The sequence below is a fragment of the Lolium perenne genome, chromosome 3 (assembly GCF_019359855.2).
Source record: "Lolium perenne isolate Kyuss_39 chromosome 3, Kyuss_2.0, whole genome shotgun sequence".
Taxonomy (NCBI): Eukaryota; Viridiplantae; Streptophyta; class Magnoliopsida; order Poales; family Poaceae; genus Lolium; species Lolium perenne.
In genome coordinates, this window is record NC_067246.2 from 251,516,459 (window position 1) to 251,540,800 (window position 24,342).

Sequence of the window (24,342 nt, forward strand, 5' to 3'; positions counted from 1 at the left end):
CGACAGTGCCACATATAAGTAGAATTATCATTAAGTTTAATTCGCTTAGCATCAATGTTATGTATATGCGTATCACTACTATCGAGATCTAATAGAAATAAGCCATTCTTTTGTGGTGCTCGACCATAAAAGATATTATTCATAAAAATAGAACAACCATTATTCTCAGACTTGAATGAATAACCGTCTTGCATTAAACAAGATCCAGATATAATGTTCATGCTCAACGCAGGTACATAATAACAATTATTTAGGCTTAAAACTAATCCCGAAGGTAGATGTAGAGGAAGTGTGCCGACTGCGATCACATTGACCTTGGATCCGTTTCCAACGCCAAGCATCGTCACTTCATCTTTCAAGAGTTGTCGTTTATTCTTTAGTTCTGTTTCGAGTTACAAATATGAGCAACCGAACCAGTATCAAATACCCAGTGTACTAGAACGAGAACCGATGAAATGAACATCTATAACATGTATATCAAATATACCTTCTTTCTTCTTCTTGACAAGGCCGCTCTTCAGATCAGCCAGATACTTGGAGCAATTACGCTTCCGGTGTCCCTTCTCCTTGCGATAATAGCACTCGGCATCAGGCTTAGGGCCGTTCTTAGGTTTCATAGGAGGCGTGGCAGCTTTCTTGCCACCCTTCTTGAATTTTCCTTAGACTTGCCCTGTTTCTTGAAACTCGGTGGTCTTGTTGACCATCAACACATGGTGCTCTTTCTTGATCTCAATCTCAAGAGCTTTTAGCATGCCAAAAAGTTTAGGTAACTCCTTGTTCATGTTACGCATATTGTAGTTCATCACAAAGTTCTTGTAACTTGGTGGCAGTGATTGAAGGACACGATTAATCCCCGATCTGTTAGGAATCACTATTCCCAAGTCATCGAGTTTCTTCGCATGCCCGGTCATGGCGAGCATGTGCTCACTAACGGAGCTGCCTTCTTCCATCATACAGGTGAAGAAATGTTTCGATGCTTCATAGCATTCCATCGCCGCATGAGTCTCGAATATAGCTTTCAGCTCATTCATCAACTCATGAGGATCATGGTGCTCAAAACGTTTTTGAAGATCGGATTCCAGATCGCACGGGATGGCACACTGAACTTGAGAGTACCGAGTTTTCCGAGTTGTGTAAACAGCTTTTACTTCATCGGATTCATCTTCTGCAGGAGGGTCACCTAGCGGTGCATCAAGCACAAATTGCAGATTTCCGCCAGAGAGGAAGATCCTCACATGACGGAACCAGTCGGTGAAGTTGCTACCGTTGCTCTTAAGTTTCTCTTTCTCTAGGAACCGATTAAAATTGATTGGGGACGCCATCTCTACAACATATATTTGCAATAGTTTAGACTAAGTTTATGACAAATTGAGTTCAAATTTTAATTCAACATAATTAAAAACCTAAGTGAACTCCCACTCAAAACAATATCCCTCGCATTGTTTTAGTGATCACACGAACCAAATCCACCGCACCTAAACCCGATCATCACGAGAAAAGGTGTGATTTCAATGGCGAACACTCAAAGTGTTCATCATATCAACCATATGATTCATGCTCTACCTTTCGGTATCACGTGTTCCGAGACCATGTCTGTACATGCTAGGCTCGTCAAGGCCACCTTAGTATCCGCATGTGCAAAACTGTCTTGCACCCGTCATATGTACTTATTGAATCTATCACACCCGATCATCACGAGGTGCTTCGAAACGACAAGACTTGGCAACGGTGCTACTAAGGATGAACACTTTATTATCTTGAGATTTTAGTGAGGGATCATCTTATAATGCTACCGTCGCGATCTAAGCAAAATAAGATGCATAAAAAGGATTAACATCACATGCAGTTCATATGTGATATGATATGGCCCTTTTGTTCTTGCGCCTTTGATCTTCATCTCCAAAGCACGGATATGATCTCCATCATCTTCGGGCATGATCTCCATCATCGTCGGCGTAGCGTCAAGGTCAATGGCGCCGTCTTCATGATTGTCCTCCATGTAGCAACTATTACAACTACTTTGAAATACTACTCAACATGAAATTTAAAGACAACCATAAGGCTCCTGCCGGTTGCCACAATACAATAATGATCATCTCATACATATTCATCATCACATTATGGCCATATCACATCACCAAACCCTGCAAAAACAAGTTAGACGTCTCTAATTTGGTTTGCATATTTTACGTGGTTTAGGGTTTTCGAGAGAGATCTAATCTACCTACGAACATGAACCACAACGTTGATACTAATGTTTTCAATAGAAGAGTAAATTGAATATTTACTATAGTAGGAGAGACAGACACCCACAAAGCCTCTTATGCAATACAAGTTGCATGTCGAACGAGGAACAAGTCTCATGAACGCGGTCATGTAAAGTTAGTCCGAGCCGCTTCATCCCACTATGCCATAAAGATGCAAAGTACTCAAACTAAAGATAACAAGAGCATCAACGCCCACAAACCATTGTGTTCTACTCGTGCAACCATCTATGCATAGACCTGGCTCTGATACCACTGTAGGATAACGTTGCATAGAAAACAAAAAATTTTCCTACGGTGAACACGCAATCCAAGCCAAGATGCAATCTAGAAGACGGTAGCAACGAGGGGGTATCGAGTCTCACCCTTGAAGAGATTCCAAAGCCTACAAGAGGAGGCTCTTGTTGCTGCGGTAGACGATCACTTGCCGCTTGCAAAAGCGCGTAGAAGATCTTGATCACGATCGGTTCCGGCGCCACGAACGGGCAGCACCTCCGTACTCGGTCACACATTCGGTTGTTGATGAAGACGACGTCCACCTCCCCGTTCCAGCGGGCAGCGGAAGTAGTAGCTCCTCTTGAATCCGACAGCACGACGGCGTGGTGTCGGTGGCGATGTAGAAGTCCGGCGGAGCTTCGCTAAGCTATGCGGGCAATATGGAGTGGAGGAGCAAAGCTAGGGTTTGGGAGGGGGTGGCCGGCCACTCAAGGGGGGCGGCCAGCTTATGGTCTTGGGGTGGCCGGCCCCCTCCCTTGGCCCCTCATTATATAGGTGGATCCCAAGTGTTGGTGTCCAAGTCTTCGAATAAGACCCGAAACCAAAACCTTCCATAGGAGGGGGGAAACCTAGCCCAACTAGGACTCCCACCCAAAGGTGGGATTCCCACCTCCCATGTGGGGGGTGGCCGGCCCCCTATGGTGGAGTCCACTTGGGACTCCACCCCATCTAGGGCTGGCCGGCCATGGAGGTGGAGTCCCTTGTGGACTCCACCTTCCTTGGTGGTTTCTTCCGGACTTTTCTAGAACCTTCTAGAACCTTCCATAGAACCTTCCGCGACATTTTATTTCACATAAAATGACATCCTATATATGAATCTTATTCTCCGGACCATTCCGAACTCCTCGTGATGTCCGGGATCTCATCCGGGACTCCGAACAAATATTCGAACTCCATTCCATATTTCAAGTGCTACCATTTCAACATCCAACTTTAAGTGTGTCACCCTACGGTTCGAGAACTATGCGGACATGGTTGAGTACTCACTCCGACCAATAACCAATAGCGGGATCTGGAGATCCATAATGGCTCCCACATATTCAACGATGACTTTAGTGATCGAATGAACCATACACATATATTACCAATTCCCTTTGTCTCGCGATATTTTACTTGTCCGAGGTTTGATCTTCGGTATCACTCTATACCTTGTTCAACCTCGTCTCCTGACAAGTACTCTTTACTCGTACCGTGGTATGTGGTCTCTTATGAACTCATTCATATGCTTGCAAGACATTAGACGACATTCCACCGAGAGGGCCCAGAGTATATCTATCCGTCATCGGGATGGACAAATCCCACTGTTGATCCATATGCCTCAACTCATACTTTCCGGATACTTAATCCCACCTTTATAGCCACCCATTTACGCAGTGGTGTTTGGTGTAATCAAAGTACCTTTCCGGTATAAGTGATTTACATGATCTCATGGTCATAAGGACTAGGTAACTATGTATCGAAAGCTTATAGCAAATAACTTAATGACGAGATCTTATGCTACGCTTAATTGGGTGTGTCCATTATATCATTCACACAATGACATAACCTTGTTATTAATAACATCCAATGTTCATGATTATGAAACTAATCATCCATTAATCAACAAGCTAGTTTAAGAGGCATACTAGGGACTTCTTGTTTGTCTACATATCACACATGTACTAATGTTTCGGTTAATACAATTCTAGCATGATATATAAACATTTATCATAAACATAAAGATATAAATAATAACCACTTTATTATTGCCTCTAGGGCATATCTCCTTCAAGAATAACTTTTGAAGAACATGTTCTTTAATAAAGAACAAGTATGACAATTAGGGTTGTGGAGTTCTATGGTTTACTATGGTTTCAACTAGTTTCTGGAGTAAGTATTAGATGGATCACAACCGAGTTGGATTCATCAGCTACTAGGGCTTGTATTGTTTTAATTAAGCATAATTATCTTAATCATCAATGGTTGCTATCAAGGTGGTATATCTTATTGGTGATAGATAGTTAGGGTTTATAGGTCCTGTTAAGCATGTTTGATGGATACTCCTTATTTACTTCAAAAGAATAACTTTTGAAGAACATACTTCTTAAGTAATAAGAAGTATATCAAGTAGGGTTGAGGTGGTCTAGGTTTTACTATTGGATCCACTTAAATAGGGCATAGGTGGCTCCTGGATATTATGGTTTCATAAGTATCTAATACTAGTAGGGTTTAGTGGAGTATGATATATGATGCACAATATTGGCATGGTTGCTATTGGAGTTCATCACAATGATGTGATGCTAACCAAGGTTAATTAAGGATGATGGTTTTTGGTAATAGGAATTAGGGTTTACACTTAATTGACCCTATTTGATCATCTGGGTTTTTATTAGGATGACTACATGCAATACCAACTTATTAGTAATATGGCTTCTACTATTTTATGGAAACAAGAACAAGTACTTAGTTGCTAATTATGGATCTATAAGTCAAAGGAATTTATCATGATCATACTTTATCATCCTAAGGTTTTAGGGTTAGAAGTAAATTAGATTTCACATAAGATAATAGAGTTAGGGTTTTAAATAGGATTTAGGGTTTATGATTCTCAAGAAATTATGAAGTTATGATTTCATAATGGAACTAAGTTTTTCCTATTTGTAATATAATTCCTAAAACAATAATTGGTAACGGAGTTAAAGTGATTAATTACTTTGAAATAAAATGATAATAGATTTAACATTATATTATGTCAAAAGACTTAATGAAATATGATAAATACTATTAGGGTTTCGGGTTTTTTAAATAATAGTTGAAGTAATGATCAATTAGGGCTTTCCTGTGATTAAACATAACCATAAAGAAACAACTGTTGTATAATAAGGAATTTTAATAAAAATAATATTTACTACTTTATTGATGTGAAAATAATAGAAACAAGGAAATTATATTTTTTTAGTACTTAGGTCTTAATGGTTTAAGATTTAAAATTGGTCTTCTAAAATTTAGAAGAATAAATATGTATCATTTTATTTTAGACTTTAAATAGTTTGTTGTTATTTATTCTGTTTAGGAATTTTATTTTGTCAAAAAAATATTTCTATTTGGATTTTTTTATTATATCTTTCTTTTATTAAATATATATATTTCCTAAAAAAAAATAAGCCAGAAAGGCTAGTTGGGCTGAGCCCAACTGATCCAAATGGATCAGACCCAACCGACCAAGTCGGTGCTCTTGGGTCGGTCAACCCCGAACCGATCCACTCCTCTCTCTCTCTCTCTCGCCGCGTCCTCGCTCACATCGACGCGCACGCAGCCCTCCTGGCGATGTGCTGCCGCCGGTTGCCGCCCCGGCCATCACCAGCCGCTTCCGGCGCCGTCGCACGCCGCCGAGACTCCGCCATCCTCTCCTCTATCGAAACCCTACTGGCGCCCCTCTCTTCGCTCGCGCATGCGCGCACTCTCCCGTGACGCCCCTGGCTCCGCCGCGCCGCCCTTTCCTGGCCGCCTCCTGCCTGCTCCGGCGCCGGCACGAGAGGGCTTTGGTCTGCCTTGTTCCGCTCTTCAACTCCCTTTCTTCGATTTGATTTTCGTGCTCCCCTTGGTTCGCCCCCAACCCTGCTGAGGCGCCACCTCCTCTTCAACCCCGGCCGATGTTGGTCGCCGTCGGCTTCGGTGAGGCTCCGCCCTCACCCGCCGCCTCGACTACTATTACTCGACACTGGATGGACGGCATTCCCTGCAACCTCAGCGTCCTCCCATCTACTGGTTGGTTTCCTTGGTGGTGAATTGGTGGCGGTGTGGTTGTGATGACATGGGGTGGTGCTACTCATGGGGCTGTTGGTTCCTTGGTGTACTGGTGATGCTGTTGCGATTACTTCCTCCTCGACGCCGGCCGGACGGTGCCGTGGACGCAACCCTGGCGTCGGCCTCTTCCTCTATTCGTCTACACCACTGTAAGCTATTCCCCTCTCTCCCTATCTCTCGGTATCCTCTATGGCTATGAATTTGTCGGCCAAGAACTTGCGGTTATTTGAACTGGTTGCTGTATGTCAATGGTGAGCAGTTTATGGTACTACTGTTAGATAATCTAGTGCCTTGTGCTTGAACCAAGGCCTTAACTTGGATGAGTGGATCATCCCAACATGTGTAGCTATGTCTCTGTTGATTTGTGCTTTATATTTATATTACTGTCCATGATTAGAGACTTGTGCTGCTGGCATGATATTTGTTTGTAGCTGTCCTGGTTCATCCATTTGATGAACTGGATACACTAATTGAGCCATGATGGTGTTACTGAATTATGTGAAGGTTAACTTGTGAGCTTATATTCTGATTCATGATGGCATGGCTGCTACTAGGGTACTACTTGGTTGGCTTGGGATTGATTTCTTGGACCCCAAAGTAAATTCCTAGAGCTTGTTATGTATTACTAGCTGCTTACAGAACTGGACAGTAACTCCTAAACCCCAAGTAACTTCATGAATTAATTTGATTAGTAACTAGCTGCTCTACTGGTTGCTATCTATCAGTGATGCCCCTGTTTGGATGAGTGACTCATCCAGGCATATGCACTGATGGTATTGCTTTTACTGAAAGGATGCATTCTATATTTACTTGATGCTTGGTTAGGCAATTTACTTGATGGCTTGCTGTGTTAGCTTGTATGCTTATAGCCTCTGATGGATGGGACTGCTTACTGGATCATGTGCATACATGATCAGACCTTGTGGTTATGTTGATGGTTTGCTTATACTTAATCTGATAAGAACAGATATGGCTTGATTCTTTGGCCCGGCCTATGATGCAAAGGCTGAGGCAAAAAATATTGGATAAGAACGGATACTAAGAGATGGCTTCCAAATTCTCTATGACGATTCAGCATAGCACTTCTATGCCATCTGAGAGAAATAATTCCTCCTGACCCCCCTAGACCAGATCTGGTTGCAGGGTGGTTGGATTCATGTTACCCTTTTATTTTCCCTGAGATGCAAAGGCAAAGAACGCATGCTTTTATTAAGTTGGTGGATCAACCTACTGTTTGTAGAGATCTTGGTCTTCTGGACTCTTGATTGATCTTCTTCTTGTGGGATTCCTGCTCCTCCTAGCTTCTCTATCGGATGCCTCATATCCTGGTTCATGAGATCTAACTATTGTTCTTTTCTTTTTGAGCTGGTGGATAATCAAAGTGTTCTTGCTGTTCTATAACTGCTGATCAGTTTTGCCAAAGTGTGGTGTGTGTGTGTTGCGGTTTGTAAATGTGAGATGTACTCGGAAAGCTTCTGGTACATTCGTTGTTCCTCTTAAATACTACTGGTTGTTTGACTGTGGGATTGACAACACACACTGTGTGTGAGCTGCCTGTGTGCTTCTATCACTACTGTAGGTGAGCAAGTTGGCTTTGTCTGGCTCATGCTTATCTCATGGCGTCCTTTATCTTTGAATACTGCCAGATGTGTTATTTGTATTGGCCTGTTGGCATGTGGGCTTAGTGTTATACCACCGAATTTTAATATGTGGTCTAATGATTCATCTTGATACTTTAATGTCAATGGTGGATTGCTTAATTTAAAACATGTTAGCTTTATGGTTTCTAGCTTGATTAGAGGGAATAAAATTGGTTGCCTTGTTGCCTCAAACAGTAAATCTAATTTTGGTTACCTTTTGATATGGATCAAGATATGTTGCTCTAGTCCCTGGTTGCCTTTAATTATTGTTGCCTCATGATCCAGAATTGATCCAAGTCCCTTGCATTATCCCTTTTGTCCCTAATGTTGCCTAAGTTTGAATAAATTCCCTCTAATCATTATTTGGAGATCAAGACTAGTTCTTGGTTCCCTTTAGCTAGACTCCAATATAAAAAATGTCTCCATAAATATGGAGACAAACATTTTAACATAACTCCCCATTTCTTTGTCTTTGTTGTTTCTTTTGCAGGGAAAGAAGAATTAGAGGATTGAGAAGATTAGATTTAGGAATTCTTTTATTTCCATTTTCTATTCTTTGTAATTCGGTTTCTTTTTATGGAATTGTAAATAATTGAATTATGATAATTGTAATAAGGTTTAAATTATCTATCTATTTTGAATTATCAAATGTGTTAACTTTTATATATTGTATTTCATATTATAGTTTGGAATTCAAATTCAAGTCAATATCTTATTTGAGTTCATGTTATTCATATTTGATTTGAATTCAAACTTGTTCTCCCAAAAACACATGAATGCACAAAGGTCATGTCGAAATTTGTTGCACTTACATCGATGACTAACTCAATTCCACCGATGCAAGATAAACCTCGATCACTTTGACAGTTTTAAACAAAAGCGCGAAAATTCCCCGGATTTTCTATGCATGAATGCAATGCACACATCTGTTTCCTCTATTTTTGTAACCCCAATACCTGGGATATTACAAACCACCACCACCGTCTCACCGTGGCCCACTGACGAAGACCGACGAAACCGAGAGGAAGCAACCCGAGCCGAGGAGAGCCTGGACAGGAGCCACGCAGGAGGGCGCAACCTCCTCCGCCGCCTGCCCGACCATGCCTGGCGGGCTCGTGAAGCTCCCATGGCCGCGCTGCAGTCCACACGCCGCCGTCCTAGCCACACTCAGCAAGAGAAGCTCCACCAGCCACCGGGAGCACACACGATGCCAAACCTGGCCCTCCCAAGCCTAGATGGAGCCCAAAAGGGCCCAGATTTAGGCTAGGATAGCGTCACCGGTGGCCTGTGTGCCGCCCCGCCGCCATGTGGCCGCATACCACGTCACCCGGCGCCTCTGCCACCCGGGAGGAGCGCAGCCGCCACCAAAACCTTGCCCACCGAGAGGCACCGATGCCAGCACAGGGAGACCCCGCGTCGCCCAACTCGCACGCGGGTAGGAGAGGTTCGCCGCGGCGGCACCACACGGGACTTTGCCCGACGGCCTACGCCGATGGTGGCTAAGGGGGGAGGGGGGAGCACGGGCCTAGCGGCGCTTAGGGTTGGGAGGTTTGCCTGTCTCCGCCCGTGGGAGACGGATCGGATGAAGCGTTTTTTTTCACCACTCACCACTCACATTCGGTAGGAATCAAGCAATCATATAATAACTTTTTAAAAAATAAGTTAAGCTTTACTTGGACCCCCAGTCCACCACCACACAATACTTCCCAACATGCATTGTTCTATATAAAGCACATCATTATCAGCCAAAATGATCAGAATAAAAGGCATGCATTAAAGTACTAGAGTATCCAACTATCCGTGATGTTAAACTATTTTTTGTGACAAAACCTTGATGTAAAACTCTTGCCCGCATATTTCATCCGTACCAACTACCAAGCATCACTATTTTAAACACCAGCGTATAAGTTATGATATCTACTGACCCAATTAGGTAAACTCGAGACACTGCAATACCGTGGATTCAAATAAACTCGATGATGGCTTCAATCTAAGTACCGAACACCCTTCCAGTTCTCCAGCATACACAAGTCATATATATTATATTTGATGATGGATTGCTGGTCTCCTACTTGTTGACCAGCTGATTCAGTGACAAACATAAACTTTTCAGTTCAATAGGACGCGGTATTCTTCAAGTCAGAAGAGGTTGCTGCACATTATTACAAACATCTACGATGGTGAACATATGCTGAACTGAATTCCAGACTTTCCACAGTCATGCTCAAGTTTCTTCAGGATATAGCAGTAATTCATCTGGAACAATCAAACCCAATAGCAAGGATTAGTCACCTAACAAACAGTCAGGTTCGCATATTGGAAAATTGAAATCTAAAAATATACCTCCAACCGGAAAAGTTTAGTTGGCCAAACAATGCCAACACCAGCAGAGCTCCTGAATGTGCGGCGAAACTCAGGAAATGAGAAATTCTTATACTCACTCTCAGACAACTTGGCAAGGTTCCCAGCAGAAAGAAATGCATGACCATGTATTCCAGTATCTCTGAGAAGCTTCCCGGGCAAATCAAAGCAAAGATCAGCAAATGCAGAGACCGCAAGATCACCTCCCAAGTAATCCCTCCCTGAAGAGGCAGCAGCATGGTCCGTAGCAAGCTCGACTGAGGCAGACCTCCGTGGTTCAGATGGGCCAACTCCTCTTCTTTGGAAACCCAACAGAGATGATAGCGCACCAAGGCTGCTTACGGGAGAAGAATGGCCTCCAAGGTAAAATCTATCAGGCACAGGGGAAGATAACTCCATAAATCCTCTGCCCAAAGGTAGAATCACCCCTGCTGCTATGCCAACATTAAGGGCAGCATTGCAAAAACCAAATGGAACAGCGCCCCGAACATCAAACTCCTGCAGCAAAGAAACCAATTATGTTTGGTTAGAAAATACTAACAAGCCATGCTTGTATCTCTTAACAGAGAGCCAAAGAACCCTACAACCTGCTCTCAATTATTCCTATCTGTCAGGGCGGTACTTGCTGATTATTATATATGATAATCTCATGGACAACAGGGAAAGTGGGTAATCCATACGATAAGCAGAACAGAGCGATGCAAGTTCTGTATCTTTGCCAGTCATATGAAAAGTTCAAAAAACAAAAGGAGCTCCAAATAAAAAAATCTCAAGATGTTCAGTATATACGGTAAACGGTATTTCGTAAGATGTGTGTGTGGGGCCAGAATTAGCAATTGGCGAATTCATCACTAAACAGTGGAAACTACCACTAAATGAGCGATAATGCTTCTATATCCCAACAAGGATAGTAAGTGATTGTCTTCCCAAGCTGAAACAAAACTTGCCATGTGAACTAGGTCATGTAAAGTCAGACCAAAATATCCCCAAGCACATGTATTGATGACCGTTAGGGGTCTGGCGAAGCAGGAGGCGACGCCGCCCGTCGGTGGTCTCTCACCGCCGGGAGGCAAGTTCTGGGCCGTTGCTTCCTGCTCTTCCGACGAGGAGGACGTCGGGGAGTCGCCGGAATCGAGATGGTCGGACAAATCGCTTAGGTATGTGTGCAGGACGCCTTTAAGGTGTGATCGCCGGGACGTACGTCCGAAGAAGAACAAGAAGGAAGAGAAGAGAAGACTGCAGCGTTGGGCAGCACAGGAGCTGGCCCTCACGCCATCAACGTTGGGTTCGCCGACGGTAAGCCCCCTTAAGCATGTTCGTCATCTAAAGTTGCCAGTCATGCCGCCGTCAGTCTTCTCCCTCGAGGAGGCGTTCTGTGCGGCAGAATGGACCATCGTACAACGAAGAAAGAAAGTTGTGCCGGACACTCCATGGCGCCGTCGATCGAAGGCTCGAGAGCCCAGCAGGATCCATAGCAATGGCCATCGCCGGCATCGATGCACGGCTCAAGCGCCGGCGTCAACAAGATTGGCAGGCGCGAGTATTCCGGATCACGTAATCAAAGGAGTTGTTTCAAATTTGCAATCTGATGTGGCTATCGGACACAAGGCCCAGAGCCCAATTTTGTTACTTCATATGACCACCAGCCACGAGGGTAATGGTGCTACAAAGTTTAATAATCAATCCAAGGGGACAAGGCCCATTTTATTCCATATGATCACCGGCCACAAGGGCAATGCTGGTAGCTTTTGTAACAAAAGAATTAAGGGCACAAGGCCCAATTTCTATCTAGCCACAAGGGTTTTAGGGCTGCGCTCGGGATCACCGACACATCCTGTTTGTGATCGCACCAGTCCCTCCTTGGCGGCTCGTCTGGTTGCTCCATCGACCATGGCGGCACGCGGATCGCGAAATAGCAATAGCCAAAACTTCAACAATGGCACCGGAGGAAATAATCATCAATATAACAGGCAGCAATATCAGTATGGTGAGGTTCCCCCTGGTCAGTTCGCTGGAGGGATGGTCGATCAGAATTTTGGGCAACAGCAAACCAGAGGAGGTAATCTCAATTCAAATTATGTTCCTAGAGGGGGTTTTGGAGGTCGTTTTGGTGATGGAAGGGTGGCACAAGGCTACCAGCCCCAGAACCAACGTAATGATTTTCAGCAGCAGTATTTCCAAGGGGAAGGCAGTGGTACTTCTTCTAATAACCTAGGCCAAAATTTTGATACTCAGCAGCAATTTAATGGACCTGTTTTTGGGGGTGAGTTCGGTAACTTTGATGAAGGTTATTATGATAGCGGTAATGTTCAGAATCAGAACCAGAACCAAGGCAATTTTAATCCCAACAATAACCAGAGGTTCCGTAGGCCATATAAGCAGCAGACTTACAGTGGTAGAGGTCGAGCTCCGGGCCGTTTCAACATCCGTGGAAGTTTTAATCGTAGGGGACAAAGACTGAATAATGAGCAACAAGATGTTCCTCAGTCTAGACAAGTTGTTTCTAATAATCCAAATGGGATTGTTGCAGTGACCAACGCATCAGCCATTGGTGTTACCCAGGATGTAGGGGTAGTGATCAAAGCTGGGACCTCTCAAAGTGCAGCGAACAAGGGTAAGAATCCTGATGGCACCCTCTGTTTTCGATGTGACACTAAAGGGCATAAGGCAACAGAATGCACTGCAGTTTTATGTATCTACTGTGATTCTGCAAAGCATGAAGACAAGGATTGTCACCTTTTATTGATGCCAAAACCTACTGCTATACTCTATGGATTGTGTAGGGAAGGTTTAAACTTCTATGACATTCCTCAGAACAAAGATATAAAACTAAAGAATGACAGTGGCAAGGTTGGTAGAGTGCGGATCACTGGGGGACAAAGGAGCACTCAACAACTTCTGATGGAGCTTGAATGGCTGGTTCCTGGACAACACCAATGGGATATTACACCCGTTGGGATTGATTCTTTTCGTGTTGTTTTTCCGTCTAAAGCTGACCTTGTGAGGCAGAGAAGGCTTAAACCTGTAGATGTAGAAGGAACTTCTATCACTATGCATTTTGAAGACTGGACATCTAGGAGATTGGATAAATGGGGTATATTTGATATGTGGATCAGAGTGTTCGGATGCCCGGATACATTATGCAGAGATTATTTGGGTCTTTTTGCTGTTGGTTCCCTAGTCGGTAAGACCAAAGAGGTAGATATGAAATTTACAAGGGAACACGGAATTGCTCGTATGCACATAGATTGTGCTAATCCTCAGCTTATCCCGAGATACCTAGATCATTTTTGGGATGGGGAGGGTTTTGGCATTGAGATTCATGTGGAGGCCCTTGATGGATCGGTTGTACCAGCTGGTTTTGCTGACCAAGATGAGGATAATGATGATTCTGATTCTAAAAAGGATAGTGATGGAACTCATGAAGCAAACAACAATGATAAAGGAAAGCCTCCATCGGCTGTTGCACCTGCGGACAAGGCTGCGGAGGAGCAACAGAATGAGCAAACCGGATCAGAGGAGATGGTTGAGGCTGTCGATCAGGTCCAGGTGGGAATTGATCACTTTGCTTGTCCTTCTACCTCCCCTTTGAACCGTGGCTCCAAGTCAGTCCCATCTAAGCGATGGTATCAGATAGTGGAGGAAGATGAAACGGAGGCGACCGGATCTGCTCCGCATGGGGTTGTTTGCGAACCAATAGTGGCTCGGCAAGATAACCACGTTGCGACAGGTGTGGTAGACAAGCTGGTATTTTCGCTGCCGGGGCAGACTGTTGATGTAGAGGATTCGATGGCTTCGATACATAGGCAGAGTGTGAATCTTTCTCAAAATAACGTACAGACTGAGGTGGGCACGGGAGAGAACCTAATTTCTTCTCCGCGGGCAGAGGATCCGGTCCTTTCTTTACCGCGACAGGCGGTTCATGATTCTCAGGAGGGGGTTATTTCGAGTCAAGTCTCGTTCCCTACGGATGTTGTTGAGGCGGGAGATGAACAGGGTTCACAGCTGCCCTTGGAGAAAGTCCATTTGGGTGATTTTTCCTCTCCGTCTATGCAATTTCCTGAGAATTTTTCATCTCCGTTTATGCAATTTACTAAGCATTTTGTTCCTGCTGATTCTTATGTTTTTTCACAAACTGCAGCATCGCCCCACACTCCACAAGGGAGAGGTGGGTCGAGCTCGGGTTCTTTGCATCCTTCGCCAATGAAGACGCCATCTGCTGAGGTGATCACAAGGGGCACCGGTGTTTTCCTGGGTGGGAGATATTCTAAAAAAGATGTGATTGCTTTTGGTGGAATTTCTGAAGAGGCGGTTTTTGGTGTGCGAACAAGTGAAAGAATCAAAGCTCAGCCTAATGCTGATGTGACACAACTGGAACGTGCGCAGCAGAATGCACAGGCTAGAGATGATATTCTGTATTCAGGTACTAATATTTCTTCCAAATTCACGATTGCTTCCATTCCAAATGAAGTTGTTGTTGCTCGTGCATCTAAGTTAGGAATTTCTTTAGGGGTTTCACCAAGTAATGTTTCCACTTCAATTAACAAGATCAAAGATATAGACTTACAGAGAACGCTAATCATGCTTAGAAATAAAAGTGAGGTTCAGAGTAAAGAGGATGACACCTTTTCTAGCTTGGTTATGGATGAGGCAAATGGCCTTAGTTCAGACCTGGTTGATGAAGAACACCCATCCTTGGAGGGTCACAAGGATCCTCCGTTGAGACCTACCAAACCAATCAGGGTATATAAGAGAAGGATACCAGACGTAGCTGTGGTGCGACGATGCAGTGCACGCCTAAAGAATAAAAATAAAAACTCAGTGCTTTTACAATGAAAGGGGGATTTTGGAATAGTGATGGGTTTCGGGATACTGCCAAACATTGCTTTGTGCATGAAACTATAAGAGATCTAAAATTAGATTTTTTTGCCATAATTGAGACAGGGCAGGAGAACTTTTCTATGCCTTTCCTTAGACACCTTTCAGGGGGTCTTGATTTCGTTTGGTATTGCCTACCTCCACAAGGGAGATCCGGAGGCATTTTAGTAGGTATTAATAGCGAGACTCTTCAGGTCCTCAAGGTTGATAATGGCAGCCATTGTGTCAAATTCCACATTCGTTCCAAGCAAGACGGTTTTGAGTGGTCTCTTATACCCGTCTATGGGGCAGCTCAAGATGAGCATAAGCCGGAGTTCTTAGCCGAGCTGGTAAGGGTCTGCGAGATTGAAACTTTACCTATGCTTATAGGGGGCGATTTTAACATAATGCGTAGACAGGAGGACAAGAATAAAGATAATTTTAATGCACGTTGGCCCTTTGTTTTTAATGCTATTATTGAGAGTCTTGATCTTAGAGAGATTGAGCTTTCAGGTAGACAATATACATGGGCGAGTCGTAGAGAATCACCTACATATGAAAAATTAGACAGAGTTTTGGTGAGTGTCGAGTGGGAGCAGAAATTTCCTCTTGTGTCGGTTAGAGCCCTCCCTCGGGCAGGTTCGGATCATACTCCTTTGATTCTCGATTCAGGTGAACAAGCTCACCTCGGGAACAAGGTCCAATTCTCTTTTGAACTCTCATGGCTGAGACGTGAGGACTTCTCTGATCTCATTGCAAGGGAGTGGAATTCTATACAGCATGGGAATAGTCCTATGGAGGTATGGCAAAATAAAATCCGTCATCTTAGGAGTTACCTTAGAGGGTGGGCAAAAAACCTTAGTAGTGTTTATAAAAAAGAAAAAGAGAGACTTTTGTTGTTGATTGACTTTCTAGATAAGAAGGCTGAGACTATGCCTCTTAGTGCTTCAGAGCGTGCAGAACTAAAAGTCTCTACAGATAGCTTAGCCAAGCTGCGTCGTGAGGAAGAATCGAAATGGGCCCAAAGAGCTAAAGTCAAATTTATTCAGGAAGGAGGTAATAATACTAAATTTTTTCACCTTATTGCCAATGGTAAACATAGGAGGAAAAAAATATTCCAACTAGAACAAGAAGAAGGTACGATCGTTGGTCAAGAAAATTTGAAAGTGTATATTTCAGAATACTATAAAAACCTATTCGGAGCTCTGAGCCCAAATCTTTTTGCTATGAGAGAATCGGACAAGGCCGATATTCCTCAGCTGTCGGATGAAGAGAATAAAATTCTCATAGCCAACTTTACTGAACAGGAAGTATACGCTGCTATTATGCAAATGGAGAAAAATAAGGCGTCGGGACCGGATGGTTTTCCTGCTGAATTTTATCAAAAATTTTGGGACGTGATCAAAACAGACCTCATGGCCATGTTTGCAGCGTTTCAGGAGGGTGATCTTCCTCTATTTCATCTTAACTTTGGAACGATCATTTTGCTTCCTAAGAAAGAAAATGCGATTCAGATCCAACAATATAGGCCAATATGTCTTTTAAATGTAAGTTTTAAATTTTTTACTAAGGTGGGCACGAACCGTGTCACAGAGGTCGCACACAAGGTGGTCAGACCGACACAAACTGCGTTCATGCCAGGGCGCCACATTTTAGAGGGAGTCGTTGTCCTCCATGAAACCATTCACGAACTTCAAAGGAAAAAATGAACGGTGTTCTTCTGAAGTTAGATTTTGAAAAAGCGTATGATAAAGTTAATTGGGATTTCTTACAACAAGCTTTGCGAATGAAAGGTTTCGATCCGAAGTGGTGTAAATGGATCCAAGATTTTGTGAGTAGAGGGAGTGTCGGCATTAGGGTGAATGATGACATTGGACATTATTTTCAAACGAAGAAAGGTCTTAGACAAGGAGATCCTTTATCGCCAATTTTATTTAATATTGTCGCCGACATGCTAGCTATTATCATTAATAGAGCTAAGGAGGATGGTCAGGTCGAGGGACTCATTCCTCATCTTGTGGATGGTGGTGTCTCAATTCTACAATACGCGGACGACACCATTATTTTTATGGAACATGATTTGGAAAAAGCCTTAAATATGAAGCTAATCTTATGTATGTTTGAACAACTTTCCGGTCTAAAAATTAATTTTCACAAAAGTGAGCTTTTTTGTTTTGGCAATGCTAAGGATGTGGAGGAGGACTATCGCCTTCTTTTTGGATGTGACCTGGGAATGTTCCCTTTTAAATACTTAGGTATCCCAATTCATTTCAGAAAACTTAGAAATGGGGAATGGAAGCCGGTTGAGGATAGATGTGAAAGAAAGTTGAGTTGTTGGATAGGAAAATTGCTGTCTTATGGTGATAGATTGATCCTCATAAATTCAGTTTTGATGAGTTTACCGATGTTCATGCTATCGTTCCTCGAGATACCTATAGGGGTAAGGAAACGATTAGACTATTATCGATCACGTTTTTTCTGGCAAAGCGATGGGCACAAAAGAAAATATAGGCTGACTAAATGGAACATAATTTGCCGACCTAAAGATCAAGGAGGGTTAGGGATTGAAGTACTAGAAGTCAAAAACAAATGCTTGCTTAGTAAATGGTTGTTTAAGCTTTTAAATGAAGAAGGGGTTTGGCAAGAATTACTACGAAACAAGTATTTGCAATCTAAAAGTTTGTCACAAGTGACAGTAAAACCGCTTGACTCTCCCTTTTGGAAGGGACTAATGAAAGTGAAAGAAGAGTTCTTCAAAAGAGGAACTTTCAAGGTGGGTGATGGCACCCCAATCAGATTTTGGGAAGATGTTTGGTTAGGAGATACCCCTTTGTCTCAGCAGTATGAGTCGCTATATAACATTGTCAACGGAAAACAAGTTGCTGTTGCTGATGTTTTGGGAGCTAATTCACTCAATATTTCATTTCGTAGGACATTGACACCCAACAAGTGGGTGCAATGGTTAGAACTAGTTGAACGCCTGATGAATATTCAGTTGTCTAATGAAAAAGACACTTTTGTATGGAGACTTACTACCTCTGGTGGTTTCACGGTTAAATCTATGTATCTTGATCTTTTAGATGATCAAACTAAATATCTGCGCAAATATATTTGGAAAATAAAGGTTCCTTTAAAAATTAAGATATTCATGTGGTTCCTCCACCGTAAAGTAATTCTAACAAAGGATAATCTCGCTAAAAGGAATTGGGAAGGAAGTAAAACTTGTGTGTTTTGTGATAAAGATGAATCCATTCAGCATTTGTTCTTTGAATGCCCGTTGGCAAAAACTGTTTGGCGCATAATCTTTTTGGCGTTCAGTATATCCCCACCTTCTAATATTACAAATCTTTTTGGAAATTGGTTAAGCGGTATTGCCAAAAAAGATTTAATTCAGATTAGGGTGGGTGTTTGTGCCATTGTTTGGGCTATATGGAATGTTCGTAATGATTTTATTTTTAACAAGCAGAAACCTCATTCTTTCTTACAGGTTATTCCCTTGGCCATACATTGGATCCGTACGTGGTCTTATATCCAAGCAGAGGAGCAGCAAGCTGCCATGGAGTCTGGGTGCAACCGTTTGGAGACGGTCGCACGGGATTTCTACAGTCGGTTCGGTTGGCGGCTTGATCATAGGATCACAATATGATGTATCACTGGCACCCGCTGTTTTGTTTTCTTTTTAATGGTTGATCTTTGTATCCACCATGACTGATACTTGTTTTGTAATAAGGTCTTGCACTCACTCAAAATAAAGTAATAAAGCGGCCATATGCATCATTTTGATGCAGAGGCTGGGGCAACCCCATTTCGAAAAAGAAAAAAATGTATTGATGACCGGAAAAAGGGTAGTAGTTTAGGTACCAGAAACTCTAATGCACATTTTTCTAACCCATATATATGTACATTCATTTCTAACATGTTACTCAATATAAGTCATCCACGATAAATCTAAAGGAAATGAACAGACACCAACTTAACCAACCAAAGATATACTTGTCACAGCAACATACTGACACTGGCAAGGTTACGTGAAGCCATTAACAAATCCATGGAGGGTACTGCACAAAGAAAAATCAGTAATTCCTGATTTACTTTTATAAGTATACTGCACCAAATTGCTCTTGGCACAGTCATTTGATGTTTCAGTTATCAAGGACTTAAGTGCTGATAATATCACTTTGTATGGTCTGGGTATGTTCTCTACTGGGACGAGAAGCCCAGAATCCTAAGTGCAAGGAAGAATACGAAAAAGGTCTTCAAGGCCATGATCCATTAGAAAAAATAATCTAAAGGTACATTCTTTAAAACAGATAGATGACAAATTATACAGTTCAGATCACCCTAACCTTGATATCAAATTATTATAGAACGTCCAGTTATTTCCCCGTGGCAATCTTCCCCAAACAAGTAACTCCCGAACAATAGACCCTGAGCCCTTGCGCAGTCGCTCTGCTACACACCCGTCTCATATTATTTAAAGGGAGTTACTTATTAATTGTGCTAAGAGTCTCTCACTCATGGATTATTACTTATTAACTGTGCTAAGAGTCTCTCACTCATGGATTATTAGATCTAACAGTACATTCTAAAGAAATAGTAATGGTAGTACAATAGTATAAAGCACATTTCAAGAGTTGACGCATTACTTCACGGATAACTTAGAACAGGGTGGCTAACACAAACTACACTAAACAATATGGAGTAAATATTCAACAAATTAGGAAGCAAAACTGCAATAAAGATAAAGTAGGCATAAAGCATGGCAAATTAAACATAAGTTGGTTGTTAAAGAACCTGGCGGAAGAATCTTAGTCCCTTTTTCCATAGACCACCAACTTGAGAAGTTGAGATAAATGCATATCCTTCTGTTGGCCAGAGTTCCGAATCTCTTTTATCTATTTTATAAGTATAGCTTAAAGCTGAAAGAAGATCACGTCCTAACTGCCTCCTTATAGATTCTGATGCCATTTGTGAGGGATCAGTTAAGGTACGCCATCCTAGATTATAAGATACGTTATGGCACCAGCTTGAAAATAAATCAAACGAAAGGCCAAGAAGACGCTCCTTGTATGATGAAAATTTCAGCCAATCTGTGGAAATGACTGATGCCCGGGCCATCAAAGGTGTTGGTATTGATTTAAATCTTGGCAGGTACGCTCCAATGCCTATGTCGAATGACCGATCCCCAATGTATGCCGCTGAAGCATCCCAAATGTCCCCATAACCAAAGAGGTTCTTCAACATGAGCCATCCTAGAACTGACCATGATCTTGCCTAAATTATATAGCATCATGTGTGGAAACATTTCAGGTACGGAATGCAAGTTAGAAGGATGGAAGGAATTAATCAAGATGCTTAATGCATTCTTCTGAGCTTATGTTGTTGAAACCAAGCATATGGTAGAATTCGGAATGATATGACATACCACAGAAATTTACCAGTTTTACCAACAGAATAAAGTGTCTGCATGGTTTTGCTTTCTGACTAGCACTCCACAACTCTGGCTGTCGTTCACTTGTTACAAATAAATGCACAATATAATGACATAGTTCAACAGCCAAAAATATATGTTTCCTTATTGACAATTGTTAAATGGTTTTCTTGCAAAGAGATAGTCGTATGCTTCAATCAGGGCGATATACCGGTAATTAAACAGAATGCTCTAGAATAGAGACAAGGAATTGAGTGTCACAACAACATTAAATGTTTTATGTCGTATAACCTATGCAATCATATATATTTATTAGGACAAACAGATGGCAGATGGTAGGCGACATATGCTGCTATACACATAGCAAATAGCATTAGTACTGAATCCAAACCATATACCGCATCACTTTGTTCTAGTGCTTAACCATTCTATGACCAGTACAGCATCAACTGTATAAAACAAATTGAGGGCAATTGTGTTGCAATTTTCAGTTCATATGCAATGATAACGGAGGGATAATGATTAAGCCAATCAAAGACCTTCACCTTTGCCTTGGAGCAGATGGCTCCATCGAAGCGTCTGGCCGCCTCCACCACTTGGATGACGACGTTGGTAGTACCAGGAAACTCAGGCGGTCCGGCGTCAAGGGTGATGGTGATGGAGTCGAACACGTCGAGGCGGCGCAGCAGCGTGCCGGCAAGTCTGGAGGCGTGCAGCAGGTCCTGCACGGTGCCGGCAGAGCGGAGGAGGTCAGCGACCTCGGCCTCGATGAGCGAGGCGCGGGTCTTGAGATTACCCTTGATGATGATGTCGTGCACGCGGATGCCGATCGGCTCAGTGTAGAGGCGTGCGAACACGGCCCGTGCCCTCTCTTTGTGCGCCGCTACCACCGCCGCCGGCCCGTCCAGCTCCTCTGCGTCCTCCTCCTCCTCGAAGTCGACCTCGTTGTCCTCACCACGGTCGGGCTGGTCAGAGGCCTTGCGGGGTTCCTCCGAGGGATCGTTGGGAGCAGGGTCCGGGGCTTGCTCGCCGGTGGAATCAGCGGCGATCGGCATGGCTGGGGTTTCGGTCTGTCTGGGGTTTGGGGCGAAAAATGGTGATGGAATCTCGGAGGTTGTGGTGAGGGGTTTAGAAGCCTGTTTGCCTACTGGGCCTGAATGCATCTATTCGTGGGCCTAACTGCTCACTGGCTCCTCAACCTGCCGTGCTTCGATCGCCTGAGCACTCCATTAGAGACTGAAGATGGGCATGTCTCTTAGTTTCCTTCGTCTCTGCATCGTGTGCCTTTCGGCAACCTCCGCCATTAAGGACCTAGAGCACACATTCACGGGAAACGAGCCACCGGAGGGGAAACTATCCATGACGCGCTACCATCCACGAAGCAACGCCCCAACAGCCGCCCGTTCCGCTTTCCGTGGTAAAGCACGAGCTCGATCAGACGATCACCGTTGCTCCTCACCTACCTCAGCTCACCGCAGCCTTCGCTTGCACTCTTAAACCCACGTCGCATGCCGGAGGCCGACCACTGCACGCTCCGCAACAGTACGCACACGGTAACGTAACAAAAAAGGCCACCATGGAGATCATCACGAAGCGCACCGACAAGGAGAAGCAGCGCAATGCCGGCAGCGAGAAGCTCCCGCAGCCGCAGCTGCTCGACTCGCCGCTCCCCACGCCGCGACGCTCGTGCGCCTCCGCGGACGCGCCCAGCAGCCTGCTGCGGTGCCGCGCCGGCGCCGCCTCGCCGCTGCGGACGCAGGTGCCCTTCTCGTGGGAAAGCTCCCCGGGCGTGCCCAAGAGCGGCAGGGACGCGCGCGCGGCGCGGGAGGAGATGCCGCCGCCGAAGCCGCCGCCCGGGCGCTGGCCTCCGCAGGGCCCGGCCTCGAGGACGAACTGGTGCTACACGAGCGAAGGGAGCAGCGACGACTGCGACGCGTCGTCCTTCTCCGACGCCGTTGACAGGGCGTCCTCCTCGCCCGAGCGGATCGGCTCCTTCGACCGGGTCACGTCCAAGCGCTTCGAGGACATCTTTCTCGGCCGCGCCGAGAGCTTCGCCGCCCCAGACCGCTCCTGCGGCCACGCTCTCGCTGCCGCGGGTGGCGCCGACATCGCGCGCTCGGGCAGACACTCGATGCATTGGAGGCGACGCGGCGGCAGTACCCGCCACCGCCACGACGACAACGATATGGAGCGGCAGAAGAGCCGGCAAAGCAACGGCCCCGTGCAGGTGCTGCCGCGCGCCGACATTATTGCGGCGCGCGTCGAGCAGATGGCCCCCGGAGCCTGCGGGCTGATGGTGTTCTTCCCCTGGAGCGCGAAGCCGGCGGTCAGCGGGTTCAGGAGCTCCTCGACGCGGCACGGAGCGCCTCGCTCGGGCGCCACTGATCATTCGATCTCTCACAGCCGCCGGAACACTACTCTGCGTGATGCCCTGCAGGTGGACAACAAGACCGACGACATTGACGTCCAGGACTCGCCGCCACAGCCGCGCCGAGAGAAGAGGGGCCGCGAGGAACGGCAGGGCGCCCGCGCGTGGGGCGTCTCGTCGCTGCTTCACACGAGCAAGAGGTACTGCACGGATGCACGGAAGGCTCTGAGCAAGCTATCCATCGGAATGGGCGCGGACAGTGGCAGCCCGAGACTTGGCAGGGACCGGAGCAGCGTCAAGCAGGACGCCGTCATGGCCGCGAAGTTGACGAAGCTAAAGATTAACAGGAATTAAGGTGGGATCGGTGGTTCCTACAGCAGGAGAAGTTGAATGAAGACACCGACGCTCTGATCTCCATCCTAACAGCTAGAATAAATTAACATCTCAGTTGTACCTAATAGCAGCGAAAAGTGCTTCTAGCTCCCAGCTCCATTGCTCTCGCTATTAAAAAAAATTACAAGTTAAAAAAATTATGAAAATAATTATGAAGATTGTCATTGATACATCCCACAATCATGAAAATTTTCAATCCAAAATTCTTTTTATTTTGAGCTAGACAAAAATGACAAAATTTTAGATTCTGAGTAGTTATTTTGAAATCTCCAAAACATTTCCGGTTTTGTCATTTTTGTGTAGCTCAGAATATTAAGTATTTGAAATTAAGTTTTTGCACGTTTGTGGGATACATCATTGATATTTAATTTTTTTTAAATGAAATCACTGGTGCCCATGTACACCAAATCTCTATCCATTTTTACCCCGGTCGATCTTAATACGGTGGTATAAGTTGCACGCCAGCGTTATGTACACCCACTTCCAGATAGCATGATTGTTGATACTCCCTCCATCGCACGAAAGTTATCTGAAATTTATCAAAATTATGATGTATGTACATACTAAATAACATGTAGATACATCTATTTTTTGACAAATCTTAGACAAACTTTATAGGACCGAGAAAGGACTATTCTTAGGTGATTTTTTTGTGAAACACATTTCATATGCAAAGCTTACAAATACGTACATACAATGAAATAGTACAAAGAAATGGAACTGCGTGTAACAAAAAAACAAATCTTATATTTGCATGTATCAAAACTGTTTTTACTATAGACAGTTGTGAGAATTTTTTAATACAATATACAAAGACAATAAATTCATGCAGTTTTGAGGCATTCTAAGTCGCCTGCCAATTAAATTAAATCACGCACTACTCCTTCGATGTTGCACTTTCCTCGAGATTTGTGCAATCTAAGTGTTGCATGTGAGTTAATATTAATATTCACACCGTGCTAAATA

At 44.1% G+C, this 24,342-nt stretch overlaps 3 protein-coding genes across 4 annotated transcripts; 2 read left to right on the plus strand and 1 right to left on the minus strand.

Moving 5' to 3' along the window:
• Positions 1-10,094: 10,094 nt before the first annotated feature.
• On the minus strand, positions 10,095-21,671 carry LOC127344726 (uncharacterized). Of its 2 annotated transcripts, none has more exons than XM_071828443.1 (4): positions 21,161-21,671; positions 19,979-20,458; positions 10,310-10,825; positions 10,095-10,222 (listed from the first exon to the last, which is right to left on the minus strand). In XM_071828443.1, the coding sequence occupies exons 1-4, from the start codon at positions 21,668-21,670 to the stop codon at positions 10,139-10,141; spliced, it is 1,590 nt and encodes a 529-aa protein (XP_071684544.1). In that variant the 5' UTR covers position 21,671; the 3' UTR covers positions 10,095-10,138. The 2 variants fall into 2 exon arrangements, with proteins under 2 accessions (XP_071684544.1, XP_071684543.1); XM_071828442.1 differs by having other exon boundaries at positions 21,155-21,671.
• On the plus strand, positions 11,330-18,898 carry LOC139838686 (uncharacterized). The gene is made up of 2 exons (XM_071828805.1): positions 11,330-14,750; positions 18,672-18,898. The coding sequence occupies exons 1-2, from the start codon at positions 11,330-11,332 to the stop codon at positions 18,809-18,811; spliced, it is 3,561 nt and encodes a 1,186-aa protein (XP_071684906.1). The 3' UTR covers positions 18,812-18,898.
• A 513-nt stretch (positions 21,672-22,184) lies between the features above and the next one.
• Positions 22,185-23,563, plus strand: LOC127338731 (uncharacterized). The gene has a single exon (XM_051364735.2). The coding sequence runs from the start codon at positions 22,192-22,194 to the stop codon at positions 23,335-23,337; it is 1,146 nt and encodes a 381-aa protein (XP_051220695.1). The 5' UTR covers positions 22,185-22,191; the 3' UTR covers positions 23,338-23,563.
• Positions 23,564-24,342: the final 779 nt, after the last annotated feature.

Coding starts and splice junctions, on each gene's coding strand:
- LOC127338731 (XM_051364735.2), top strand. CDS start 22,192: ATGGAGATCATCACGAAGCGCACCGACAAGGAGAAGCAGCGCAATGCC.
- LOC127344726 (XM_071828442.1), bottom strand. CDS start 21,670: ATGCCGATCGCCGCTGATTCCACCGGCGAGCAAGCCCCGGACCCTGCT. Junction 20,459..21,154: donor GCTCCAAGGCAAAGGTGAAG/GTCTTTGATTGG, acceptor TATATAATTTAG/GCAAGATCATGGTCAGTTCT. Junction 10,223..10,309: donor CTAAACTTTTCCGGTTGGAG/GTATATTTTTAG, acceptor TGATTGTTCCAG/ATGAATTACTGCTATATCCT.
- LOC139838686 (XM_071828805.1), top strand. CDS start 11,330: ATGACCGTTAGGGGTCTGGCGAAGCAGGAGGCGACGCCGCCCGTCGGT. Junction 14,751..18,671: donor AGATGATATTCTGTATTCAG/GTACTAATATTT, acceptor TCTTTCTTACAG/GTTATTCCCTTGGCCATACA.